The sequence below is a fragment of the Schistocerca piceifrons genome, chromosome X (genome assembly GCF_021461385.2).
Source record: "Schistocerca piceifrons isolate TAMUIC-IGC-003096 chromosome X, iqSchPice1.1, whole genome shotgun sequence".
Taxonomy (NCBI): Eukaryota; Metazoa; Arthropoda; class Insecta; order Orthoptera; family Acrididae; genus Schistocerca; species Schistocerca piceifrons.
Window position 1 is genome coordinate 504,024,145 of NC_060149.1, and position 17,384 is coordinate 504,041,528.

General features: G+C 39.9%; 1 protein-coding gene across 4 annotated transcripts in view; it reads left to right on the forward strand.

Annotated features, from left to right (window-relative positions):
- The first annotated feature begins 236 nt into the window (after positions 1 to 236).
- Positions 237 to 17,384, forward strand: part of LOC124721140 (transcriptional adapter 1-like) — a 180,325-nt gene continuing 163,177 nt past the window's right edge. For all 4 annotated transcript variants that reach the window (XM_047245957.1, XM_047245958.1, XM_047245956.1 and 1 more), the window contains exon 1: positions 237 to 473. Coding sequence is in view for 2 of the 4 variants with exons in the window: in XM_047245956.1 (XP_047101912.1) it covers positions 403 to 473 (71 nt within the window). In the remaining 2 variants the exon portion in view is untranslated. The remainder of the gene's footprint in view (positions 474 to 17,384) is intronic.

Genomic DNA, 17,384 nt, shown 5'->3' on the forward strand with positions numbered 1-17,384 from the left:
AATATCAGAGATAACATTAATAGTAAGGCTAGGCAGATAAAATACTTCGCAGTCTCCCTGATACAGAAATATTCTTCCAGAAAAATTTCCCAGAGATTTTTTTTTTCTCCATACATTCCCAAAAGAAAAATATTTTCTCCAGAATTGCGGAAAACACCACCAATCTGGAGTCGTTGATACAAAAGTGCTGTTGCAATATCACCTGCGATTGCAGAGACTATTTCCGAAAGGATCGATAGTGGGGTATAATGTTTGTGTTTTGATTGTGTATTTTGCATTTATTGTTTCATTTGTGTTTGTGTAATGTATTGTTATTGTATGAATTCACTGGATCAAATGGATAGACCTTTAAAACAATCTTGGCACGCCAGATAAACGTATAATCGAAGTCGTTTTTGTATTATGACGCAGCATGATGAAGTTAGCAGGTCTCGTAAGAGGCTTTTCGATGCTCTCGGTAGCAATGCGAGCAAGTAAGTAAAATTTATTACTTTAAGTTTTCCTTCCCTATTCTGCCTCAACTCTGTATAATGTGTATTTGACATCAGTACTTAATTATTACAAATATTTAGGTTATGTACTTGTTAAGGACGCTATATAGTAATACCAGTCTTCAGTTTGAAAATGATTGTTATGTCCAGTCTGTAGTGTTAGGAAACAGTTTGTAACGCTCTTTGTTATGTAAGTGTTCAGAGTCTTTTAACTGATTCCTTTGACGATTGAACTTCAAGCAGAAAAGTAATTCTTGCCGTTAGAGAAATCAGTGTTGTGAACGAAATCTTAAATCTGTTTCACTTATAACTTCATGCAGAGCAGAATGTGTGCAATTATTTTGTAAAGTAATATGCCCCAGATTGATTTGGTAAAGTAATATGTCCCAGATTGATTGGGATTCATGTTGTTAACGTCAGTCCGAAAATTGAATGAGGATTATGTATTTAAACCATCGCCATGCGATTTTCCTTGTCCTACAGCAAACATCTCTCACCCCTTTTCGCCTCACATTCCATTTCCTCGAGTCATCTCTCGCACTTTTATCATTTTTATTTCATCCTTTTCCAACGGTTTCCAGAAGATATATTTGTAATTTTTCTTTAAAGTTGTCTTCACTATACTGGGGATTGATGGGCAAGTGATCAGAAACAATTGTTACTACATAATCGCCCCTGTTCTGTTACATTTGTAGCTCAAATGTAAACGTAGGACGCTACCTCAATTCTCAAACAAGATTTACAGCTATTTACTGCAGGCTCTGAACGTTTGAGACACTGTGGCTGAAGTTCATGTGAGTATTTGATCAAGACCTGAGAAACATAAATAATTGTCAGAACAGTTAATAAAGACTTTGAGATCTCTCTTAGTGTGTAAACAGTCTAAGGGAACATAAGAAACAGAACAGGTGCCGAGAGTAATGATGTAGCAGTCAGTGCTACTGGTGTTTAAATGCAGCCAGAACTGGTAACACTTGGTTGAGATTCCAGTGTCAGATAGAGTCCCTATCATGGCCTTTACTGTATGAGGAGTTTATTTTTTCAAGGGTTATTTTATAATGATATAGGATCTGTCCACTTGAACAAGGAAAATGTAAGTCATGTATAAAGATGTATGAATGTATACACATGTGTAATAAGGAGATGGAAACAATATGTTGGAGCAACTGGCTTAGCAGTTACCTGAAGTGATATAGAAATGCCTAAATCAGGAGGGATGGACAGAGCATGAACCTCCATCCTCCAAAATGTGATGCACATGTCTAATAAACAGCTGTCTAAGTTACACAACATACTAAAAAATTAATTAAGCTCTATTCATTTGGTTTTTTCACTACACACAATCCTGTGTACTTTCAGTTGACATTAGGACCACAATCATGCTGCCATGCCTGTGTTAGATCTCCACGTCCCTTTCACTTATCAGTAAACTCAGGCAGCATCCTCTCATCGTGAGTGAGATGCTGAACCCAGAAAAATGGGGAGGCATTATCATTATCCACTAGCAATCACCTTTTTAATTATTATCTGCTACTCTCGAGTTCTGTAAGTAGTATTTAACTGTGCAATGTGCAATAGTTAAGAGATGCACTCCAACTACCCTTTCAAACATCTGTTTTATTTGTCTCCTTCATTCTCTTGAGCAAATTATTACGCAGTTTTATTCCTTGATAGAAAATGCTGTGTAGGATTTTTGTTACTTTATTCCTGGTAAATGTAAGTCTGGCTCTTGTTGCAAGGGCATGTATAGAACTTTTTGTGACACATTTACTATTGTTTTTCGCGATATGCACAACATATTGACAGATAAACTCACTTCACATAGTAAGGATACCATTTTTCTGTTTTTACTATTTCTTTACAGTGAGCCTTACTATACATTCCTTACAGTTCCATTCTGCAGTTTGAAAATTGTGTTCATATTTGTGCTTATAAGCCCCAGAACAGAATTCCATAGGTAAGAATGGACAGTTTATGAAGACTACGGTTCCACAAGGCACTGACTTAACTGATGACTGTACTCTAAGGTTATAACGTGCCAGTGACATCCTCTTTGCCATTATCATTGTATGATCATTCCATGTCAGTTGACAATTGATATTCATATCACTAAAAACTTTGACCTTACTACATAGTCAGTAAATTCATCATTTATGTTTAAAGAGCCAGAGCTGTTTTCCTTTTACAAGCTGAAGTTCACAGAGTTTGTTTTCTTTATACTCATTATAATTTATTACACACTGCCCAATGGTACACATCCATGAGACATTCATTTGCCTTTCTTCAGTGACTGGTAATGTTGCTATCATCAGAAAAGATTTTTTTTTTCTTCATGTCTTTAATAGTCTGGAGACTAACTGGTACATATGAAAAACAGAAATGATCCCAATATACTTCCCTTAAGAATGCAAATGGCAATATGTAATTGTTTCAGTAAAAATTTGGCATCATCTTATAGTCACATAAGTGTTTTACTAAAACTTTGTCATCATCTGAAGAGTGGGCTGTCTCTGTCTTTTGTACTCTATTTTCCAAATAAGACTGTAACCACTCATCAACTGTTCCTCTTATACCTTGTGCTTCTAGTTCATTTAGTTATATATTATGGCCAACAGTGTCAAAAGCATAGAACAGGTCTAAAGTTATGGATATAGCATAATCATCCCTTGATCTGATGGAGTTTCATTTTCTTGGAGATATATGAGTCTCACCTTTGCCTTCAATAAAGGTAGAAGCTGAAGTAATGAATTAAAATATGTGCCATCGTCAGGATTTGAACTTGGGTCTCCTGATTTTTATGCAGGTGTGCTAACCACTACACCACCATGGTATTGTTGCTGCCACAACTGAATGGGCTACCGTAATCCAATGCCCTCCCTAAAACAAACTGCATTTCTCATCTTCAGCTCATTTTCCCCTTTTTAAATTGTCAGTATTGCCAAGGTTCTCCAATATTGGAACAGCTGAGAGCCTCAGAAGCACTCATGATTTATGAGGGGAGAGGATAGGCTGAAGACATGCATGAGGTTTATGTTAAGGAGGTCATTGGACTAGGGTAGTCTGTGCAGTGGTGGTAGCCACAATACCACAGTGGTTTAGTGGTTAGTAATTTGTCCAGTAATCTGGAGACCCAGATTCGAGTCCTAGCTGTGGCACAAATTTTAATTTATTACTTAAGCTTCTATCCTTATCAAAGATAAATTCATCTGTGTCGAAAACTTCAGTTACCAATTTATTAACTCTGTTGTGATTGATATTGTACTTCTGCCATCTCGGAAGCCAAAGTGTGATTCTTTAAGAAGGTTGTATTGATTCTGGAACTCATTATTCTGACTTTTGTGACAGATTCTATTATTTTTGAGATGATGAGAATAGGTAAAGGCCTTGTAATTTCCAGTACTTTCTGTATTACCTGTGGCTTTAGATGTTCTCATTTATTGTGTGTGTTAATGGAATTTATATACTGCCCATCGAGTTAACGGAAATGTCCAATCCCACCCGTTAGCCTTGACCAATGACGTCACCAATATGGGGGAAACTACCATTCACAACAACTACCATATTGTGAGTATGACGTCATTACGTACACATGACAAAAAACAGAAAAATAGATCAAAATACCATCAAATACTTATTCCTCCTATATTATAATGAATCTAATGGGACAAGTGGGGGAAATTGGGGGTTTTTGAGTGGGAACAAACTCATAATAAACACACGCCACTAAACCAAACAACAAAGCTGGTAAAATAGACAGACCATAACATTGACAAAATCAACTTCAAACAATATCCAATGGAATCGAAAGCTTCCGTTGACCTATATAGCTCAACGGAAAGTATCGAAACCAACTCAGAAACCACAAAACCTACAACCACTTCCACAATCATCACTACCTCGAAAACCACAAGAAAACACCAAATCTGGAATCAAACACTTCCCTTGACCTATGTAGGTCAACGGAAAGTGTCGATACCAATTCAGAAACCAAAAAACCTACAACCATTTCCACAATCGTCACTACCTCAAAAAGCACCAAATTCAGGATCGAACACTTCCCTTGACCTATATAGGTCAATAGAAAATATCGATACCAATTCAGAAAACACCAAATCTGGAATCGAACACTTCCCTTGACCTATATAGGTCAACAAAAAATATCGATACCAATTCAGAAACCCCAGAACCTACACCCACTTCCACAAGGAAAAACCAAATCGGGAATTGAACACTTCCCTTGAACTATATAGGTCAACAGAATGTGATGATACCAATTCAGGAACCACATCCTTAATCATCAGTGTCTCAAAAACAACAAGAAAACACCAAATCTGGAATCGAACATTTCCCTTGACCTATATAGGTCAACGGAAAGTTTCAATTCAGAAACCATAAAGCCTACGACGACTTCCACAATCATTACCTCAAAAACCACAAGAAAACAGCAATCTGAAATCAAACACTTCCCATGACCTATATAGGTCAACGGAAAGTATCGATACTAATTCAGAAATCACAAAACCTACAACCACATCCACAATCATCACTACCTCAAAAACCACAAGAAAACACCAAATCTGGAATCGAACACTTCCCTTGACCTATATAGGTCAATGGAAAGTATCGAGACCAGAAACTGCAAGAGAAAACAAAATCTGGAATTGAACACTTCCCTTGATGTATATAGGTCAACGGAAAATATCGATAGCAATTAAGAAACCCCAGACCTACAATCACTTCCATAATCATCAGTACCTCAAAAACCACAAGAAAACACCAAATCTGGAATCAAACACTTCACTTGACCTATGTAGGTCAACGGAAAGTGTCGATACCAATTCAGAAACCAAAAAACCTACAACCATTTCCACAATCGTCACTACCTCGAAAACCACACCAAATTCGGAATCGAACACTTTCCTTGACCTATATAGGTCAATAGAAAGTATCGATACCAATTCAGAAAGCACCAAATCTGGAATCGAACTCTTCCCTTGACCTATATAGGTCAACGAAAAATATTGATACCAATTCAGAAACCCCAGAACCTACACCCACTTCCACAAGGAAAAACCAAATTGGGAATCGAACACTTCCCTTGACCTATATGGGGCGAGGAAAGTGTCGATACCAATTCAGAAACCACAAAACCTACAATCACATTCTTAATCATCAGTACCTCAAAAACCACAAGAAAACACCAAATCTGGGATCAAACACTTCCCTTGACCTATATAGGTCAATGGAAAGTATCGATACCAATTCAGAAACCACAAGAAAACACCAAATCTGGAATCGAACACTTCCCTTGACCTATATAGGTCAATGGAAAATATCGATACCAATTCAGAAACCACAAAACCTCCAACAACATTCTCAATCATCAGTACCTCAAAAACCACAAAAAAAACATCAAATCTGGAATCGAACACTTCCCTTAAACTCACAGGGTGAAAAACAACTCACCAATACCAACAACACAATCCCCCGACACATGATCCACAAATCATCTAACCAGATAAAAACATGAATAAAAAAATCGAAAACTCACCACGTGAAAGCTCCAGTACTGCCTACTAGTTCAGGCACCACAGTCTCACACACAACCACCACCCCCCCCCCCCCCACACACACACACACACAGAATAAAAGACAACCAAACAAACTTCCCAACCCCAAAAATCAGAACCAAAGAAACAAACAGTACACAAAACAAAAAACATTCACAGCCTACAACTAAAAAAACTACAACAAAATGAATCCTCCACAAAAAAAACCAAAACCATCCCCCACCCACCTTTCTCCCCAAACCTCACCAACCACCCTCCACTCCCGAGCCGCAGCCACCCCCCCCCCCCCCCCACCCCCAAAAAAAACCTCACTAATCCACAACCCTTCCGCCAACAGTACTCATCTAAATGAGCTTTAAGGTTGGAAGAGTGCCTCTTCCCCCTCCCTATTACAGATTTAACAGCTCCCCAAAACTCACCAAAGTATTTGTACAGGCCCCACTATCATAATTCTTGAACTCTACATTATGATTAACAACTAGATGATTGTAACCCTCCCGATCCAACCCACTATAAGACGCAAACCCATCAGATACTACCGTACTACCCTGTTCTACATAATCTTGAATCAACCCCACTAACTCTCTCTTCGTACGATTTTCCACAACCCTAAACACACACTCAGAATAACCAGACCTAGATACCACAGGCCCCTACACCCATAAACCAACCACAGGCTTACCCCTCCCATACTTCCTCCTACCAAACTGTGACTCATCAGTCTCCATCTTTACTCCAGGCCCACCCAACTTACCCCTGTATTTAATATATTCTGAACAGACCTCCCGACAAAAAGAATACCAATCAAGGACCGTTCGCTCACTCACACCCACCTCATGCACACAAAAACTGTGTGAGGACTGATAACAAAAATGATAACTCAACAAAACAATTTCACACATGCCCAACCTAGACTTCTCGAACCAGGTACCTCGGCGAATGGAGCGCCAAATATTGTCACGCTGGCACCTCCGCATATAGCTGTCTCTGGTCCAAGACGCTGAAACTTTCGTCATCTTCATATATTCTCTGCACACAGAGCAGTTCACTAGCTCAGCCAATAGTCCGAAGAGCTGCAAAAACTTAATGAGTGACATAGCTGTGTCACCTGTCATTCCCCACAGCTGAAAACTGTTCAGTTTATCCGTCATATCCATTCCTAACGACGACACAAAAAAAAATTGATCTCAAAAATTCAAACACGACAACCCACATACAACACTACATTACCATAAAACAAAACAAAAATTAAACCATCAACTCACTGCACAATATGCCATCAATCTTCACTTACAAGCACAACAGCAGCTGACAACATCAACAGCTCAAATGAACCCAATATGGCACACACCACACAACCCACAAACCCCACCAGAGAGCACCACCAAACCACAATGACACGGCACCTACAAACACATCACAAGCACACACTAAACCAACAACAAAGCCTTACCAATAGCCTACAGACATGCCACCAGAGAGCACCACCGACAACACAGCAAGACATCTACAAACACGCGACACTCGCAAACTAAACTTTGCGCCGCTGTGACGTCACACACCACAACAGACTTAGGGTCTGGGCCCTTCTGGTGACCCCTGTCCATCTGTCCCCTCAGATCAGGAATTGACAACTCATCTAGATCTGCTGACTTCAGTTTTTATAATTTTTGTATTGTCTTTGTGACGTCTTCTTTTGTAGGATACAACATTGTGCTACCCATATGATTAATTTTGGGTGCTAGTCATGTTTAGGTAAATTTTGTGATTGTTTTTCTGAAATACCTGATAAACACAGAAGAGAAATTTTGTTTTGGTTTCTCTTCAATACCTGACAAACACAAAACTCACCTTGCTCTTAATCATAGTTGACTGAAGATCTCATGATAAAAAATTTTTGCCATCCATTGAAAAAGGTAGCCAAATTGATTCACAAAAAGCTCTCTTCCATTTTAAACAGGGCTGTTAAACATATTCCGAGTCAACCATAACAACCTGCCCAAAATCGAGTTATCTCCATGGATTCTAAAAGGTTTGATTCTCTGAAACATAACTTTTGCTCATCACTCACAATATTTACAGTTACTAACATCAAGTTGATGGGGTGTTTGTGTTACATCAGTAGAAATCACTTAATTTTCTTAAATGGACTTCATATCATAGATATGAATTTTTTCATCAACTATTTACATATTTTACTATGATAGCAATATTCCATTTGGAGACAGTGCACATGTTGAGAACAGAAGGTGCACTCAGGCTTCTTTAATTTTGTTTCAAAATGTGAGGAACTGTGTTAGTCTTGCACTTCAGTCTTCTGGAAATCACAAATACTTATCATTTATGTATTGAACTTCATTGCACAATGTTTTAGAAATCATGCTATGTACTATGATGTCATCAAATCTGATGATTAGAATGATGATAGAAAAGTTCCCACAGAGGTCACTGAATATTAAACGTTGGCACTGTAAATATATCAGACAGCATAACTTTTGAGATCTTGTACCATATCCTCAGGATGTTTCATTTGGGTAGTAAATAATAATACTTTAATGGTGAGATGGATTTCAAATGCAGGATTGTCATGGAAGTTATATTCTGTTGCGTTCAACTAATCTGATTGTTAAGGAAGCACAGTGAATGTAGATTTGGAAAGTCTTTTACCAGTTGTGTGAATCCTCGGGAATACGGAAGTGTCAGATTCCACCCCTCTGCTTTGACCTAGACATCATCAATATGGCAGAAATGGCTATTCTAAGCGTCTTCAATATGGTGCCTATGATATCACTACATACATATGGCAACAAACATGAAAATACGTGCCGGCCGGTGTGGCCGAATGGTTCTAGGCGCTTCAGCGTGGAACTGCGCAACTGCTCCGGTCGCGGGTTCAAGTCCTGCCTCATGCGTGGGTGTGTGTGATGTCCTTAGGTTAGTTAGGTTTAAGTAGTTCTAAATTTAAGGGAATGATGACCTCAGATGTTAAGTCCCATAATGCTCAGAGCCATTTGAACCATTTGAATGAAAATACATATAAATAAGACAATAACATCTCCCTCCAAAAATACAATCAAACTAACAGGACAGCTGCTGGAAATTGGGGGTTTTAGGAATGGGACAAGAAAAATATAACAGTAAAAAAAAAAAAAAAAAAAAAAAAAAACCACAAACCACACCAGATGAGGAACCAAAAAAAAAAAATTATTTTACAAAGTACAAAATCTAAAGGAATCAGACACTTCCCTTGACCTATATAGGTCCACTATAACTACTGATACGAAAAAAACCAACACCTACAACTATGAAAAACAAAACCAAAACACCTCAAAAATTAAAAACTCAAACATCCCTACGTAAATTAAAACACATTCAATACGCAATAAATACAGAAAACATTACAACTCAAGAAAAATAGACCCAGAAAATGCAATTACTTACCACCAAGAAATTTCGGCCAGCCATCACACACACACACACACACACACACACACACACACAGGACGCCATCAAACACAACCAACTAAAACTCGCGTTGTAATGACGTCACACACCACAACACCCTTACGTCGTGGGTCAAAGCAGACGAATGGAATCAGGCGCTTCCATTGAGCCGAATCCATTTACAGTGAAGGTGGGATGTATGACTTGTGTGTTCTTTGGATTGTAGGTATGTTACACTGAAAACCTTGTAACTTGCTGGAACAAAATAATTCAGTTCTTATATCCTTCAAGAACCAAACTGAGCACATCACTACTTGCCTGAGTAGCCATCTTCTTTAGTCACTTATACCAAATTGTATTGATGTCTGAGACCTAGGAGACATCTGTGTTGTTTTGACTGAGTGAACCTTTAATTTTTAATGTTGTAGATCGTCTTAGTTATTTGTATATAGCAAATTCACTTTTGATTACTCCAAATGTAACAGTACTCTTCATGTTGTCAACGTTTCACTATCTGATGGCCACTGGATTATCAAGTCCACCAAGCAGAAGCAACATCTTTATCTTAACAATCTCACTCATATGTTCTGTCACAGATTCCCTCAAATAGTATGAGCAATCATGTTAGTCTCTTTAAGTTCTGAAACTACCCTTTAAATTTACTTGCAAACAAGTTGTCCCCTTGTCACATAATACCAACCTGGATTATAATATACTAAATAGCTACTACTACAGAAAATTAAATAACACTGACACTTATTCCCAGTAGAGTATTCAGTTTTCAAAGCCACTGCAATTTCTTCCAAGAGAACAACAGATAAGTGAGGTGCAACAATTAAAGAATTGATTGAAAGAAGTGATTGAGGTATTCATCAAATGGGGGCAGATTAAGGAATGTTTGATTTCTTCACTATTTTCATAATAGTTAAATAACGAGTGCTCTGCTTGCTTACAATATCATGTAATAGTGTCACCCAGGCACCATAGACCTGCCAAACAATGAATACCAGTAATGTAAATTTTATCAGTTATGTCTAACTAACAAATGTAAGCTAGTAACATTAAATTAATACTACATGTAGCAAAATGAAGTGAGAAAGATTGGAACTCATGGAATTCGTATATGTACGTGAGCATATACAGGGTGATTCAAAAGGAATACCACAACTTTAAAAATGTGTATTTAATGAAAGGAACATAATATAACCTTCTGTTATACATCATTACAAAGAGTATTTAAAAAGGTTTTTTTTTCACTCAAAAACAAGTTCAGAGATGTTCAATATGCCCCCCCCCCCCCCCCCCAGACACTCGAGCAATATCAACCCGATACTCAAACTCGTTCCACACTCTCTGTAGCATATCAGGCATAACAGTTTGGATAGCTGCTGTTATTTCTCGTTTCAAATCATCAATGGTGGCTGGGAGAGGTGGCCGAAACACCATATCCTTAACATACCCCCATAAGAAAAAATCGCAGGGGGTAAGATCAGGGCTTCTTGGAGGCCAGTGATGAAGTGCTCTGTCACGGGCTGCCTGGCGGCCGATCCATCGCCTCGAGTAGTTGACGTTCAGGTAGTTACGGACAGATAAGTGCCAATGTGGTGGTGCCCCATCCTGCTGAAATATGAATTGTTGTGCTTCTTGTTCGAGCTGAGGGAACAGCCAATTCTCTAACATCTCCAGATACTGTAGTCCAGTTACAGTAGCACCTTCGAAGAAAAAGGGACCAAAAACTTTATTGGCTGAAATGGCACAGAAAACGTTCACCTTAGGCGAGTCACGTTCATACTGAGTTGTTTCCCGCGGATTCTCAGTGCCCCATATACAGACATTGTGACGGTTGACTTTCCCGTTAGTGTGGAAACTTGCTTCATCACTAAACACAATCTTTGAAACGAAAGATTCATCTGTTTCCATTTGAGCAAGGATAAAATCACACGCCTCAAGCGAACAAATGTACAACTAAATGAAACTTTATAGCTCCCTTAATTCGCCGACAGATAGTGCTTAGCTCTGCCTTTTGTCGTTGCAGAGTTTTAAATTCCTAAAGTTGTGGTATTCTTTTTGAATCACCCTGTATTTTTCTTGTGATTTTGTTCTGTAATGAACACATCAGTATTTACAAGAAAAATTGTTATATTGTTTAATTGGCCAATCATTTCCTTTTGGACGTGTGAAATTCTAAAAGATCATGACCTAGCACAGAGATGGTGTGAATGGGGCAAAAATTCTGTAGTCATGGACGTCTGCAGCTCTTTAGGTGTTAACACTAAAAGGTTTCAGAGATATAAAATTATGGTAATCATTTGTTAGTGGTGGTGATGTAAACAATGGCATCTGTTAAAATCGATAAAATTGACTAATGAGCTGTGATAAAGTACTTTGTTTTGAGAGATTTGACACCCAAAAATGCAAAAGACTTTACATTAAAGGAGTGTTTCCACTTGTTTTGGCAGGTAAGAATAATTCTTAACCATTGAAAACACATGATAAAAACATTAATTTTGAGTTATTCCTCTTTTATCAAATATAAATGTTACCTTGCGTCAATGTAAGGCTGTAAACTTTCAGGACATTCAAAAACCCATATGGCTGGTAACTGTGGCATAAATGTACAATATTGTTTGACCTGTCTTCGGTGATTGAAAAGATGTGAGCCTGATGACATTGGAAAGATCTTGATGTTACTTACTGGATTTAACAAAGCTCTCAACTTGATTTGAGCCACATGTTTGAACCCTCAGCCAAAAACTTCTTCAGATGAATATTGCTCAAAAAGTGTTTGTACTTAAAGATCTGAATGCTACCATTTCAATAAAATTATTTTGGGTGTGTGATTATGTCATTTTATATATACAACTTTCACCATTTCTGCTACTATTATAGCCTTGATAATGAGAAGTAGGCTACTTTTGATGTGTTGCATCTATACAGGGTTTAACAAAACAGTACAAACAGACTTCAAGAGAGCAGGTGTCTTGAGAATGAATCAAGGATAGAGATCCATACCCAGAAATTCCATCCACCAATGCTGCAGTGCATTGAATTTACAGAGCCCAAACATGGCTGTCTTCATGTAAGTGGCTGTGGGTCAACACTTATTGTGAGAGCACCTGTTCTGCAGAAAACAAAATCAAATGGATCATATGGCTCTGAGAACTATGGGATTTAAAATCATAGGTCATCAGTCCCCTAGAACTTAGAACTACTTAAACCTGACTAACTTAAGGACATCACACACATCCATGCCCGAGGCAAGATTCGAACCTGCGACTGTAGCGGTCGTGCAATTCTGGACTGACGCGCCTAGAACTGCTCGGCCACAACGGCCGGCTGCAGAAAACATAAATTGACTACAAGCAGAAGGTCTTGCATTGGGCTTGATGGCATTCATGACATTTCATGGCACTGATTTTGTGTCTGCATATCAAAACAGTTCTGTAGAGACCACTAAGTGCAGCATCAGCCTAGAATTTCACATTTGCGGTTGAAGGGGTGGCCAACAGTCAGGCCTTCAGCCCTTTGACTTGGTGCTCTGTAGTGGTGTTTGATGACATTCCTGGACATTGTTTCCTGTTCTCAATTTTTTTCAGAAAATAGCCTCTACAACACCTTGAAGACTGTTAGCCTTACTTTGTTATACCCTTTATAATATTGTACTATGTGGCAATGGGTGCATGCCTCTCCAATTGTCATGAGGCAAGAGATTCTTGATGTGTCCTGTGGTAACAGAATAATGGGTTGATTTAGATGGATATCAAATACATATTGCTAGAAGTATTTGACCTTAATATTTTCTGGTTGTCACTGACAAGCTGCTGTGGAAGGTGCTGCTGTGGTATAATGTGAAATGCATCTCCCACTGTGTCCTGGAATCTGCCAGTTGTTCCCAATACATCTAGCATGGTGCTTACTACAGTGTGTGATAGGACAGATACGGTAAAACTGTTTCTGTTGGCTGCCAATTAATATCAACCAAAATGGTTAGAGTTTGTAACTGTTCTCTTGATTCATGTTGGCTGGCCATTGTACTGTCTTAATGGCCCCTCTGTTATTTCTCTTAGTGGCAAATGACAGCCAGCCTTAGGGACTCACTCACCACCAAGAAGGTCAGAAACACTATGAGGTATTATGGGTTACAGGTGCTGTTTAAATCAGATCTAAAATAATGTGAAGTAATAATAAGTGCTACTATGATGATGCTATTCTACTCGCAATATAACTTTGGAATTCTCGCGGGGTGGCTTGGAGCAGAGAAATCTCTAGAAGTCAACAGTTACTGATTTGTTTCTTTCAGTGACAGCTTTAGTTAGCAAGCAAAATGTGACACAACCCCAGCCAGTCTCGCTTCATATTGAGACTCCTACATTTGCATTTGCACAAGGCCCTTAACAAATCTGTACTTAAGATAGTGCCTCTAACTAGTTTTTGAGCAAAAGTTTTAAGTTTTTAGCAAAAATAATAAGAAGTAGTGAGAAAGCCGCTGTGGAGCATTACATTAGCAGCTGTGAGCCGGTAGGCACCAGTGTGGCAGCATGAGGGCTGCAATAACAGACACGCAAGTGGATCGTGAGGGAGGGGAGCTGAGTGCAGCAATAAACTGCACCGTACAGCGGTAACCATACAGCAAGTGGCGCGATGCCACCACAACGAGGGCAAGTCTCTTGTTATGGGTGACATGACGAGGTGCCAGGTTTCAGTGAAACAAAGGCGAGCCAAAGGCATATAAATAAATCTGAGTATTGAGATAGGAGTGACTTCTTGTCACTGAAGACCAACACCACCACCAGGACGACAGAGTTACACCGGACCGCGAGATGACTGGGCACTGCCAGCAGCAGCCGTGGTTTTGAGACCAGTTTACACTTGCCACCAGCTCTAAATTCATCTCGGGACTGGGTGCCACAGCCCTGTCAACTTGCTAGACGTGCTTGCTGCGGCTGATGCTGACTTCCGAGTGGGACTAGGTGCTGCAGCGGCAGCTGCCATCCAAATCCATCAAGAGGGCAGTGAGTTGTACTGTGTGCAGTGCTGTCTTCACATGCAACCATGGTGACGTGTGTGGAATAAGGGATGCCAGGGCTTCATGCTGCCAAGGGAAGTAGCATGCCACTGGTGTCAATGGCTGTAGCGTCTGAGAGCTGCTGGCCTACTATGGGCCTGCCGTCAGCATTTCAGGATGCCATCTGAGCATCCAGGGTGGTAGCTGCTACCTTAATGCCAGCGCCAGCCAGGAACAAAAGAGAGAGGCTTATTTGCATCTCAGAGCTGTGACTTGTCATATATTGGAGTTGAATAAAATCATTTTTTACTGCCAACAATGTCTACACTGTAACCTACGCCTCCCCCCCCCCACCCCCCACCCCCTCGTCTCCACTTACCACTCTAACTCATCAGGTGGTGTCAGAGTAGTCGTCACCTCTGGGAACTGTTCAGAGTGGTGTTAGAGGTGCTGACGATGACGCAATCAGCAGCAGAGGATGTTCCAACCCTGTAGCACGACATACAAACCGGAGCCTGTGGTATCATCATTTGCTATGAGAGACTATTTTGTTCTTTTGTGGTGACAAAAGGATTGGGGGTCAAGGATTAAGGGGTGTGGTAATAGTGGAGTCACTTTTGTTATACCAGAGGAAGCAGCTGACTTATCACAGTTTAAGGGTAATTCTAGACAGGAGTCGTTAGTATCTGTGTGCTGTACACAGTGCAGTTTGCTTGGGAATTCTGCCCCTAGTGCCAAGTCTGTAGCAGTTGTTTGCTTTATGTTTAATCTTTCTGGGCACATGGCCACACTGAGAAATAAGTGCAGTTGGCTCATGATTAGAGAGAAGTAGGTTGGTAGTATAGGCAAGTCATGGAGTGTCTGGGTTATTATTGGATTATTATTTTTGTGTTGTTTTAAGGTATTAATTCTGACACGTGATGATGAGTGATGCATGAGGCAGTAGCAAAGTCGGAGACACAAGGTGTCACCAGTGTGGAGGCTATACAGTCATTGGTGAACCAGGTAGCTCAATTAAGGGCAGGTAAAGTGGTTTCAGACATAAACTAGTGGAGAAAAATGAAGAGAGAGAGGTGTTACAGTCACAGACTCTAGGAGTGGATCAGCAATCACCGGCCTGACTTCTCCTTTTTCTAGTAGGTTACCTGAGGATGTGTTTGCATTTGTGGAGGATCTCAGGTCATCAGCTAGCATAAAAGATTGGTCTGTTATTTCAGAGAGCAAGGTTATTTTTAATAGCAGAAACAAAGTTGCTTTTGCAGTGCATGGAGGCATTGTGCAATGCAGAGACTTGTGACCAACTGAGGCAAGAATTAGAACAAAGATACAGGAAACAGGGCAATGCTTGGTTTTTCCATGAGCAGTTGAGTATGGCCTCCAGAAAGCATAACGAAATGGCTGAGGATTTCGTAGTTAGGATTAAGAAGCCAAATGTACATACTTTTGAGTTAACACAGAGTGAGGAGGTGAACAAAGTATTGTTACAGGAAGCCAAGAAATGTGGGATTGATGCTTTTCGGAGAGGTTTGGCAGAAGAGATATCAAGGAGAGTGCATGCTGGGGTGTTGAAAGATTTCCATTCAGTGGTTAGATTAGCATTGGTGTATGAGGAAATTTGTGTGTCCACAGGTATAAGGGATTGAAGAAACATATTTGCGTCAAATACAAAATGTTTTAATTGTGGTTGTGCAGGGCATGTGCAGAGACAGTGCTACCAGCTATAGAGGAATGATAGGGACAGTATGGACTCCAGATGATTTAATGGAAACAGCCGTAGTGGTGATATTGATATGGTCAATGGCAGGGACAAGGGCAATGGGAGAGGTCGTCTGGGTGATAAAAAGTAGCCATTAAGCTTAAGAAGGAATCCCAGAGCCACTTGAAGGTGTTCTCAGTAAAGATAAAAGCAGTAAAAACAAATACAGAGGCAGAGTGTGCCATAGCAGGTGTGATAGATGGTAGGGAATACAGAGTTTTATTAGGCACGGGGGTACATGTGTCAGTGGCTTCAAGGGAATTAGCAGGTAGGATGTGTTGGAACCCACCATGTTACAAGTTGTGTGTAGTAAGGGATAGTGGTATTCGACCACTGGGGTCAGTAGTGATGAATTTTTCAGAGACAACCATGTGTGGAAAAGTTGTGAAGGCTGCAGCATGATCCTGGAGTTAGACTTTCTGCATCATCATCATCATCATCATCATCATTGTGCTATAACTGGCCTTCAACAACATAAAGTGGAACTTAATGGGAAGACATTCTAGCTTGGGGAAGCTATTGTCAATGTTGATCTGTGTGAGGAGCCCCTAGTGTACCGAACGATCCAGTTAGACCTCAAACAATAACATTAAGGCTTAATTCGCATGATTGTGTATCACGTGGCACTGGAAAGCCACTGTGAGTGAATGAGAAGCCTGACTTACCAAGTGATATGTTGTGTATAGTGGAAACACTGGAGGGTAGAGAGGTATTGGATGCAGTGTGTTATTTGGTGAAACATAATATTGTGCGCTTACAAGAGAGGGACGGATGCAAAGTAGTATCATCAACATAGATAATTATGTGGCTGAGGAGGTTAAGTTATTGAAAGGGACATTGTTGACCAGATTGGAGATTCCAGTTGAGGAAGATTGCCACACAGAAAGTGTAGGCTGTAGGGGATTGCAGGATACTGCTAGGATTGATTTCATGAAAAATTAAAGCATTTGGAAGGAATAGCGATGGAGGACCTGTTACTGGAGTTTCAAGGTGCAATGACCTGCAACACCGGTAACACAACACAGGATTCCAACAGGGAACAAAGCACCGATGTACTGAAGGCCGTACAGAATACCTTGCTCACTGAACACTGCCACCAGTTTTGGAGGCATTTACAA